The sequence below is a fragment of the Penaeus vannamei genome, chromosome 11 (genome assembly GCF_042767895.1).
Source record: "Penaeus vannamei isolate JL-2024 chromosome 11, ASM4276789v1, whole genome shotgun sequence".
Taxonomy (NCBI): Eukaryota; Metazoa; Arthropoda; class Malacostraca; order Decapoda; family Penaeidae; genus Penaeus; species Penaeus vannamei.
The window spans coordinates 8,740,876-8,753,375 of NC_091559.1; the positions used below are offsets into that span (position 1 = coordinate 8,740,876).

Genomic DNA, 12,500 nt, shown 5'->3' on the forward strand with positions numbered 1-12,500 from the left:
AGCAAAAGGGTAAATATTTTCTCTTCATATTTGGATATTCTTTCAAATAATTTAAAAGTAATTTTGCGTTCAGCCGAGGGCTTTCACAAGATCAAACGAATAGGAAGTTAGTACTGTAAGGGGAGCGAAGCCACACATTTTCGTTTCCGGTTACAAGTTATAAACATGAACGGAAAATATCTGAGTATGATTTAGCACGAATGATCCTTATTCAGCCACTTGTTAGGAAGATAAAACTTGTAAGAACTGGCGTCGGGAATGCATGTGACCCCACAGGGAAAGGAAGGATGTTTTCATCGAATGTTAACCCTGACGAAACATTTGAACGCATTGCCTTGGATATCGATCTTACGTAAACACAAAGTTGACTTCCCTAAATCTGAGACTAATATTGAAGTGGCCACGAAATGGTTACGAAGAGAAAGTAGCGAGTTGAAAAGTATCATATGAATTAGAAACAAAATGAAGGCGCATTTAAAAATTGAGCAGGAATCATCGGCGATAACTAGGATGGTTGTCGAGGAATATGAGTTGAGCGAATGCAGTTATATAGACTCATGAGAACATTAAATCAGTGAGATGAATAGAGTAATAGAGGGATTTAATAAAACATAGATATGAAATAAGAGAAATATGTACTTGTAATCGAGGAATATATTAATACCTTATTACTGCTGACTTCTTTAACCAAAACATTCAACAAAATTAAACTTGCAAACAAGAGTGGTAACACCTGTAAGTAAACTTTGATTCAATGGTAATTTCGAAATACGTATTTTAATGGCAATATCGATTTGGAGGTCTGTGAAGAGTATTGATAATGATAATGGTAACAGCAGCAGGCACGCCAACAAAAGAAATACAAAAATGGAAAGGAAAAGAAGCTAGTACTTCATATTTTTCCAGGATTTCTCTTTATCTTAAAACTTAGTTGTATGAGGATGAATGGTAGGTTGATTTTTTTTTTTACTGTATATATTAGGAAAATATTTTTTGAAGGAGCCAAGAAAGAGGTATTTAAAAAGGTTGGTAACTTTATTTTAATTTTTAAAGATTGGACATATTTCAATAATATTTAATATATCTTTCTCTAAGTGAAAGTACACACACATACACACAGGTAGGTAACATTACACAAACAAATGTAATATGTTTTCTAAAAGCTACTATATAAATATTGTTAAATTTATCAATGCTTCAGATGTTCCCGTGGTGTAGTGGTTAGCACGGTCGCCTCCAACGCGACAGACTCGGGTTCGATCCCCGACGGATACTAGAAAGCAACAAATTTTATGCTTGAATTTGTTTACAGCTCTACCTACCTACCTACCGTTCCATATATCTTTCTACTACTGTTTCTATTCCTTTCTCCGGTGTTTACAGTGCGAAGGAGTATGAAGGAATTGGAGTATTTTAATTATTATTTTTCTTTTTTGCTTGGGTCTTTGTTAGTATTTATGCACGTTTTCGTAATTTTGCTGTTATTCCTCACATAATCATGTCATTGTATTAGTAATACGAGAAACAAAGAATGGGAGGAGGAAGAGGACGAACAAGTGTTGAAAAGAAAGAAATAAAATGAAGACAGTAGGAAAGGTGTAAGGAAGGATAGCGGCAAAAGAAGCAAACATACACAAATAAATGCACAGCAGGGGAAAACTGATTGCAACCTGCTGTGCATTCATTTGTGTATTTGTTTTTACGTGTGCGTGTGGGCCATGTGCAACTCATGATAGGTCATTCAAAATTCCTCCATATTTTCCTGTTAAAAATAAGCCTCATCCTGTTTTGTTCGCCTTTCTCTAAAAGAGCTTATTTTGGCGAGAAATAATTTCGAGGATTATAGTCCGAAACAGCTGTCGAGTATAGAATAGGATCTTTAACCTGAAGCACTCAGATAGCGCTTATCTCCGCGATAAAAATCAAACAAGAAAAATTTAGAAACGACCTTATAATTGCAAAAATGAGAAAAAAGTGAAAGTAGATATTGTGTCAAAATACGGTAAATATGCGAAAGACTGAAAAATTACGGAATAAATAAATACAAAAAAACTGCGCTAATAAAACCGAAAATAAAGCGAAGAAAAGTGAAAACAAAGAAGCGTGAAAATGAGATAAAGCGAAAGTATAAAATGCATCTAAAGTGCGACAAAAATAAAAGAATGATAATGATAATAGAAACAAGCCCCGGTTGCAGTCCGTTTTCCCCTGCTTTCTATTTATATGTCTATGTGCTTGTATGATGTGTGCGTGTGGGCCATGTGCAACTCATGGTAAGTCAATAACAACGCTACCATTTTTCCTGTTAAAAACAAGACCTCATTCTGTTTTGTTTGGCTTTCACTAAAATAGCTTATTTTGGCAAGAAATATTTGCAGCAGTCGAGTTTAGAATACGGGCATTTAGCGCATACCTCAGCCAAGGCAATAGGGTCACTGTTGCATTAAAACTACTCACAAAGAATTTCATAAAACTCACCTTTCTCAAGTACACGGTATGACGTCCGTAAACATGCCCTCCTCGGCGGAGGCGAGCCGAAAGGGGTGCGATGCAATCATTAAAAAAATCCTGAATCAGGATTACGATCGGGATCACCACCAAAATGTAATGGACTCTAAAGTATGTAAGGCTAACACACACACACACACACACACACACACACAGACAAACACACACACACACACGCACACACACACACACACACACACACACACACACACACACACACACACACACACACACACACACACACAAAGAAAAAAATCATGACCATTGGAGTTATCCCGCAAACCAACGACCGCACGAACAAATGGACAGACAAACAAACGCGGCCAAAACATCAGATGGCTCGTCAGCTGCCTTGACCGACGTAAGAACTGCGATAACGAAGTGACTTCGAACTGATGGGGGACTTTTCTGTGCTTATGATCTAAATCGAGACGTCAATTATTTATTTTCCGAGTTTGAAAATCATTCTTATTTGACACTTTTAAAATCATTATCATGGTACTGTTTAATACCATCCCCACCCATTATTTCCGTCATTGTCGCATCATCGTCATATAATCACTATGGGTATCATCATATCACACACTGGCAAAGAAGTATAAAATTATTATCATGTTAATCATCATTTTTATTGCTACCATAATAATTTTCATCACTATTATTATTACAATTATCTTTACTATTGTTATTATAATTTCATTTATATTTATATTATAATTTTGGTTATTATTATTACTATTACCATTACCACAATACTATTACCTCTATTATCATCATAACTATTATCATATTTTTTAATCACTAATACTATTAGTATCATTGTAATAATTATTACCATTATCATTACTATCATTATTTGATCATCATTATCATTATTGTTATTAGTGTGATTAATTTCTCGTCTATCATTATTATCATATATGTATTACTGTTATTATAATCACCTTTGCTGTCATTATTATCACTATTATTATGATTAATAATATCATGAATATCATAAGACCTATAATTTTAATCATCATTTTAGTGTTATTGTTATGATTATAATTATTATTACTACAATTATCATTACTATCATTATTGTTATTAAAATTTCGACCATTATCATTATTATTGTCATTATGCTTATTATTATTACTATTACCATTACTATTATACTATATTTTCTATTATTATCATGATTACTATTGTCATTATCGTCATAATTAATATAATATTTTTTGTTATTATTATTACCATCAACATCATTGTAATCATTATTGCAATTATCATTATTGATTTCATTATTCAATTTTCTTTGTTAATATTATTTTTTATATTAGTTCGAATTCTAACATTGTTATCATTATCATTTGTATTATCGTTTTCATCATCATAGCTGTCATTTTTATTATTTTATTATTGTTTTAAGTATCTTCATAATTATTATTATTATTATTCTCTCCCCCTTCCCCTCCCCCCCCTCTCTCTCTATTTACCTATCTGAAGGCGACAGCGGAGGAAGGGTCTCGGCAACATTTAAAAATTTCTGCGACATCACCCATCGAGGGCCAACACGGCCGAGTGCTCCGAGCATCGGACTTGGATTCGGAAAATAAATGACACGTCTTAAGTTAGATCAGTTTAAAGTCACTTCGTTATCGCAATTCTTACATCGGTCAAGGTGCCTGACGAGCCATCGGATTACAGACCATGTTCTTTCCTCGACTGCTCGCAAAGATTTCTCTCCAAAATAAGTTATTAAAGAGGAAGCGAAAATAAGATAAAAGAAAATGAGGTTTTTATCTGACGTCCTGCAATGAAACAGGAAAAATGGTGATTTTTATTGACCTAACCGAAGTTGCAAAAGGCCTACGCGCACACGCATAGGTACACATACATAAATACTAACCAACAGGAACGACTTGTTTTCTCCATCAGGGCAATTTCCATGTCTTTCAAACTGACAATCTTATTTACTATTGTTCATCATTATCATGCTAGAGCTTATTACATTATCACACCCATTATCCTCAGCATCATTGTTATATAATCATCATCGATGACGCATCATCTCACACTCACTCATAGGTACACGCATTCACAGACAGGTTGCAGAAATACCTCTCCCAACCCAATTCTGTTGCCCCTCGACACCGTGGCCGAGAGGGTAAGGGCGCCAGATTCGAAACCCGCGATCGCGAGTTCGAATCTGCAAAAGGGAGCCAAAAGTGCTCCCTCTGGTTGCAACCTCGCCCGGGGCTGAAAGACATGGAAAGCCCCGGGCACAAAAATTACAAGACGCCCGCCGATTGCAATCAGTTTTTCCCTCTTGTGTATTTTTATGTGTGTAGGACAGCAACACAAGCCTTAACTTATATAAGCCTCAAGAGTGTGATAAAAATTCGAATAAGAATTATGAAGAGAAACGTCCCAATAATTAGAAAATATAGGCGAGTAAGAAAAAAAGTAAGAAAGGGTCGAAATCCATAAAATATGCGAAACAAAAAACACAGGAAACAGCTCTATTTTCTACAAAGAAAATAAAGCGAATACAAGTGAAAAGAAGGAAACGTGTTAAATGAAAAAATCGATAGTAACCCTCGCTATTCCGATATCATATTTTTATCGTTTTCTCTGCAGATTCCATCATGATTCGTTTCCTTCCAGGATAATAGATATGGTGAAGATAATTAAAACAGTATGATGAGGAGGAAAAAACTCAGAGAAAGGATAACTTAGAAGGGTTAGAAAAAATAGAAAGAAAAAAAAAGCCGAAAAATGGAAATTAACGATGAGGTAAACGAAGGAATAAAAAAAAGAGAGAGAATTAAAAGAAAAGAAAACTAAACTTTAGGCCGAAATAGCGCCAATGCCTCCGAGCATCCCCTCCCCCCCTCCTCTCTTTATCTCCTCCCTCTCTCTCTCTCGTTTTGATTTGTTTTCTTTTTATATCTCTTCGCTAATGTTTATTTACTTTTACTGTGGTTATATTTTTGCTTTCATAAAATGACTTCATTGTTCTGGGTCTACTTTCAGAAAAAGGCATAACAGTGCGAGAAAGACGGAAACGGAGATGATAGATGGAAAGGAAGAGAAAGATAAGGAAAAAGAAAGACGCGAAGGATAAAGACGAAAATACCAATAACGCCAATAATCGCAATAACAGAGGTAAGGGCGATCAGATGAAAGGAGGCAAATAAACAAAGATAATAAAGATCTGTAATAGCACTTGTAATGCTAGTAATAGCAATAAATGTGACTATCAACGCTAGCAATCGTGATAGTATTAGCGATGATCTGAGTTGTGAGACGCATCACCTTTGCACGCCCTTGAAATAGCTATATCTATCTATTACATAACTCGGATAAACAGGTTCATGATAGAAAATGATAGCTTTAATATGCAGATGCTACCCGGCTACTATTGTGTTAACGTTTTACTTTTATAAGAATCTATCTATTACACAAATAATAATAACAATAATAATGGACGAGGTTATGCACAGATCACCGTATATGTCGAAGGAAATCAGATTTGTCTTTAAACACATTTGTAACACAACATTGTCATCATCATCATTATTAGCATCATTGTTCTCTTTTTCGGCCTTTGCATACTTGGCGACTCCGATGACATGCGATTTGTTATTCTGTTCAAATGCAATTGTTACGGAATCACTTTTCTTGATCGCCGAAGCCAAGGAACGAGCGAGGATTCGGAAAAGGCTTGTTCATCTTCTGCGAGAACAGCTGTTCTTCATTTGCTTGATTCTCCTCCGTTCCTTTTTCCTTTTCTTATTTCAGTTTTTGAATGCAGGGATGTTTATCATTCTCTCTTTCTGTCTTCCTCGATGCCTGTATTTATTTCGCTTTGTCCATCCCTCTGTCTGTGTCTCTGTCTCTGCATTTATATGTCTCTCTCTCTCTCTCCCTCTCTCTCCGTCTCCCTCTCCCCCCCCCCCTCTCTCTCCGGCTCCCTCTCCCCTCCTCTCTCTTTCTCGCTGCCTCCCCCCCCTGAATGATAGGTGCGAGTCAAAGGAGGGAGAGAATGTTGTGATAATGATAATAATAATAACAATAATGATAATAATAATGATAATAATAATAATAATAATAATAATAATAATAATAACTATAATAATAATAGTAATAACAAAAAAAATAATAGTAATAATGATAAAAATTATAATTATGAAAATTATAATAGCAATGGTATTAATAGCAATAATAATAATAATAAAAGTAATAATAATGCAAAAAGAAGAGAAAAAAAAATATGAGAACAAGTCAAATCGATCTGATCCAGAGAAACAAAAATACAAAAGCATTTGAAATATGAGCAAACGCATCTTAACATGTCCGTGCGTCAGTGTTTGTGAACAATTAAACATAAACGAACTCCATTTTTATGAAAGCGTATGTGTGTCGGTTAAAACCGTAGACCCGGGTTCGATTCCCGGCGGAAGGTATGTACATAAATAATTTTCTTTTTCCTTTTCGCATTCTTTTTCTTGACATGTAGACAAAACTTGCAGTTTATAACGCAAGTTCCCACAAAGAATAAATCTTTAAAATCAACTGAAACAGAAGCATGATCAGCCGTGGAACAGCGATCGTTTGCAGTGCAACAAGATGACTTGCAAATTGTTCACCAGCATCGGTAAAGTCCAGGAATTTAAAATCTAGATTTGTCTTTCAGAATCAGGGGAGGGCGGGTGAATTGGGTGAACAATGTGATGTTCAATTTACACGGGGAAACACACGATTCATATTGATGAACAAACATAAAGAATCCTTTTCCCAGACATCTTCGTACCACGATATTTATCTTCTCTCTTCATCGATTCGTCTCTCTCTCTTTCGAAATATTAATGATAATAATCATGGTGATAAAGATCATGAAAATGAAGAGATCACAATAACAAAAACAATTGTAAAAATGAAAACCATAACAAAACTGCACAGATTTGATAAGTAGTTGACATACAGGTGGGAAACTACATAAAACAGCAACAGAATCATAAAGAGAATATATAAATCATTATCATCCGAGTGCTTATTTAATCACCACCCATCATTATCAGTGCCATAAACGCTCGAAATTGTTTAAAAAAACACTTGATCGAGCCGCTGCAAGTTCTTGTAAAATTCAGTTGCCGCAATATACAATTCTGCAATAGACTGTAAACTCGAGCAAGTATCAAACACCGAATGTTAACTCTTTTCTCGTTCGTATTTGTAGTCGAAAGTTAAGCGAAAAGTGACAGCAGTGAATTGCCATTAAACGTCAGCTAGCAACTGATACGCACATATTCCCATCATCTTGATGTGAATTTGCTGGTGTTTAGCGAGGATGAAACGCGCTCGGGCGGCGCCTTCGCTGGAACCTCCTCCTGTTGCGTCAACTTCGCTGCACTCGTGGCCAGGGCGGCTCCGTCTCACGCCCGTCCCTTCCGGAGCTTCTGGAATTGTTTTTCTTTGTTACCTTATATGGCATTTTTCGTGATCATTTCTTAGCCAGTTTTGGTTTGCATAGCCCACCCCCTCTCTCTCCCTCCCTAAGGTAATATATTCATATTGATAATTAGTATCGGAATTTCCTTAATATGATAATGTAATTTGATAATTTTGGTGAATTTCTCTAATCATCCGTTGATTTGTCTTTTCATGATATCTGTTTCCTTATTCCCGATGTTACCTTTCCCTAACAGCCCTAGGAATTCTCTTGTACTTTTGCTTCTCTTGCAATAATGTTTGTCGTTTTTGTCTCTCCCTTTATCCTTCTCTTTCATCCCAATTCTCTCTCTCTCTCTCTCTCTCTCTCTCTCTCTCTCTCTCTCCAAACCTTTCTCATCCTCCTCCTCCTCTTCTCCGTCGCTTCCTCTTCCGCTCCAGCCCTGTCCGAGTAAGACAGATAGATAGAAAGATGAATAAATAAATAGATTGATAGACAAAAAGATATGGATATAGATAGATAAAAAACAGATACATAGATATATAGATAGACTGGCAGACTGAGAGGTAAATAGAGAGAGAGAGAGAGAGAGAGAGAGAGAGAGAGAGAGAGAGAGAGAGAGAGAGAGAGAGAGAGAGAGAGAGAGAGAGAGAGAGAGACTGACTGACTGACTGACTGACTGACTGACTGACTGACTGACTGACTGACTGACTGACTGACTGACTGACTGACTGACTGACTGACTGACTGACTGCAAACTAAGAAGAGAGATACTAAAATAATAATAATAATCGCCTCCATCGGGGATCGAACCCGAGCCTGTCACGTAAGAGGCGACCGTGCTTTCCACTACACCATGGACACATAGGTTAGTTTAAAAGAAATTTGAATGCACTTTGAGGTTAGCTTCAGGCAATGCCACATCATCAGTCCTTGTGTGTGTGTGTGTACATTTGTCTCTGCTTACATATCCATCTTTGTCCGTATATAAATCTCTCTGTCTCTCTCTCCCTCTATTTATCTCTCCTTCTCTTCTATCTATCCGGTACATAAAAAGACAGATAGATAGATGGTTCTATAGATAGACGGGAAGATAGATAGATAAACAGATAAACAAACAGATAAATAAATAGACAAACATATAAATATACATAGATAACATAGATAGATAGATAGATAGATAGATAGACAGAAAGATGAATAGACAGATAAACAGATATACAGAAATGTTGATAGATAAATAGATATATAGAGGTATAGATAGATAAATAGATATATAGAGGTATAGATAGATAAATAGATAAATAGATGAATAGACGGAGAGATAGAAATAGATAAAGATTGATAGCCAGACATCTAGATAGAGATAGATAAATTAACAAATAGATAGAAAAAGATATCAAATAGATAGAAAGATCCTACCTATCATGTGTGTTTGCAGCCGCATCGCGGTTTACTTTCAGAAGAGAAAGGCATAAAAGTGAGAGAAAGACGGAAACGGAGATAATAGATGCAAAGGAAGTGAAAGATAAGGAAAAAGAAAGACGCGAAGGATAAAGACGAAACTGGCAATAACGCCAATAATCACAATAACAGTGGTAAGGGCGATCAGAGAAATGAAACAAATAAACACAATGGTAATAAAGATCAGGACTAGCACTTCTAAGAATGGGAATTGGAGTAAATGTGAGTCTATCAACACCAGCAATTGTGATGACAGTATTAGCGATGATCTAAGTTGTGAGCCGTATCACCTTCGCATGCCCTTGAAATCGCTGCCTTTGTCTACTACATAACCCTATTCTTTCGTGTGTGTTATTCGTTACTATGTATTTTTTCTATTGCATATGGCAACTTTGGACATTTTTTTCACTTTTCATCGTCCTTCTTCCTGTTTTGCTAGCGCACTTTTCTGCATTTATTTATTTCGCAATTTTGTTCTTTCCCAGTTTTTAATTCGCATTTTTATCGCACTTTCTACTTTCACTTTGTTCTTATTTTCTTTATATTTACTTTCTTCCCTTTATTTTCTGTTTTGTTTGCTCAGTTTTCTGTATTTATTTAATTTGTAATGCTTCAAGCTTTCGCATATTTACCGCATTTTGACGCATTTTCTGATTTCACTTTTCTAATTATAGGGTCGTCTTAATTTAGATCGTTGGTTCCTTTTTTTCTTTCAGAGACCCCAGTCATGCCCCTCCAGACATGACCTCGATCCCAATCTGTTCTACAATGTATAGGCAATGATAGCGAGTTATCATATTATCAAATTCACTTCACTCAAAAAGCATGAAAAGAATTCGATAAACAAAAATCTACAATTACAATTAGATTTCATTTAGTTCGAGTTTCGTGAGAATTCAGATTTTCTTTCCTTTTTGTTCGACTGCGTTTTAAGTCTTGTGTAACAATGAAGCCAAATTCAGCCATCGGCTCTTAATCAGTGTGTGATTACGTACATGCTGGAAACATCTGGACTCGAGAACTGAATACGCGTGATATTTGAGGTCTTGGCGACCCCAGAAAAGACTTGGCGACCCCAGGGCTGGGAAAGATTTAGGTCACGAGCACAGAAGATTCCCCCGTCAGTTGAAAGTCACTTCGTTATCGCAATTCCTACATCGGGAGAGGTGGCTGACGAGCCATCTGATTGCAGACCGTGTTCTCTACTCGACTGCTGTCTCAAGCAATAATCATCGCAAATATTTCTCTCCATAATAAGCTATTTTACCGAAAGCTAAACAATGCAGAATGAGGTCTTGTTTTGACGACCTACACTGCAACAGGAAAAATATGGTAAAATTTTGATGGACAGCACATAGAAAATTAATTTTGATTGACATCATGAGGTGCACATAGCCCACACGTATACACATGCAAAAACAAATACACACCCACAACTAAATACGGACTGCAACCGGGGTGGCTTGTTTTATTATTATTTTCCTTGTACTATTTATACTTTATACTTTCGTATTTGTTTACGTCATGTATCTTTTCTTTTTACCTTTTAATATATAGTAAATTTATTTATTTTCGAATCTTTCGCAAATTATTGTATTTTGACGCATTATCTAATTTCATTACTTTTTCTCACTTCATTTTTCTTGTTGAATTCTTATCGCGGAGATATGTGCTCTCCGAGTACTTCAGGTTTTAGTCCATATTCTATCCTCGACAGTTGTTTCAGACAATAATCCTCGCAAATATTTCTCGCATCTCATCATGCCTTGCACCTAACCCACACGCACACACATAAAAAGACAAATAATACACAAACAAGTACACAGCAGGGGAAACGGACTGCAACCGGGGCAATTTTTGTTTTTATTATTATGCTCTTTCTTAGTACTTTTTAAACTTTCTTATTTGTTATCGTAATTTCTCTTTTTTTCATGCTTTACTATGACGCATTTTTAGACGCCTTTTTTCACTCTGTACTTATTTTGCAATGTTAATTTTTCTCTCGCACCGTTTTCTTAATTCCCATTTTATCACAGTTTTGACGCATTTCCACTTTAGCTTTCTCTTATTTTCTCGTTTTTTTCGCATTTTGATGCACATTCTACTCTAAATTTTTCTCACTCGAATTTATTTTCTAATTATTGCAAAGTTTGTTTTTATTTTTCTTATTCGAATTTTTATCACACTTTTGACGCATTTTCTTTCACTTTTTGTCATTTTCACACCTTATTTTATTTTTCTACTTAATGTTTTGTTTCTCTTCAATATTGTTATTGTTTCTTCGCTTATTTCCTTTACCTTTCCTGTTCGATTTTACATTTCACACACAAATTTATAGACATATTTACACATACAAGAATGGAGATAGAATTTCAGGGACATATTAATGTCCACATATGCAATTACATTGGAATATACGTATATTTTACATAGAAATGTCTTCTTTTGACGTCCTACACTGAAATGAAAAAAAGGTAAATATTATTAACAGTATGAGTTGCACATGGCCCACACGCACACACATAAGTACAAACATAAAAACACACATACACATAAAAACACACATACACATAAAAACACACAATAGGGAAAAACTGATTGCAAACGGCGGGCGTCTTGTATTTTTTTTATGCCCGGGGCTTTTCATGTCTTTCAGCCCCGGGCGAATCTGGCGCCCTTACCCTCTCGGCCACGGTGCCGAGGGGCAACAGGATTGGGTTAGGAGAGGCTTTTATGTAGCATGTGCAACATATATGTGATAATGTGTGAGCGTGCGTGTATGCGCGAGCGCGCGCGTGTATGCGTGTAAGCGTGTCAGCGCGCGTATGTATGTGTGTGCGAGCGCGTGATACTCAGGATAATTATATGACGATGGTGATGCGACAATGATGGTGAAAATAATGGATGATGAAGGTAATTTCTAGATCGTGGATAAGCCCGGACTATGTTTGGACGCTCGGGTCGAAAATGTGAATGCACGAAACAGAATAAAAAGTCAAATACTAACTAAAAGCATTCAAAAATAAATTAGAATATGTTACAACTGAATTTCTTTCGAATCTAGTTCGCAAAAGTGTAAAATCTTATGCCG

General features: G+C 35.9%; 1 protein-coding gene and 1 non-coding gene across 2 annotated transcripts in view; one reads left to right on the forward strand and one right to left on the reverse strand.

The window, feature by feature from the left end:
• LOC138863227 (putative uncharacterized protein DDB_G0287113) overlaps positions 1 to 4,440 on the reverse strand; it is a 7,873-nt gene extending 3,433 nt beyond the window's left edge. The window contains exons 1-3 of the mRNA XM_070127403.1: positions 4,400 to 4,440; positions 3,987 to 4,088; positions 2,414 to 2,435 (exon numbers count right to left, since the gene is read on the reverse strand). Of these exons, the coding sequence (XP_069983504.1) occupies positions 2,414 to 2,435; positions 3,987 to 4,088; positions 4,400 to 4,440 (165 nt within the window). The remainder of the gene's footprint in view (positions 1 to 2,413; positions 2,436 to 3,986; positions 4,089 to 4,399) is intronic.
• Positions 1,204 to 1,275, forward strand: TRNAW-CCA (transfer RNA tryptophan (anticodon CCA)). The gene has a single exon. It is a non-coding gene; the product is annotated as a tRNA-Trp (tRNA).
• Positions 4,441 to 12,500: the final 8,060 nt, after the last annotated feature.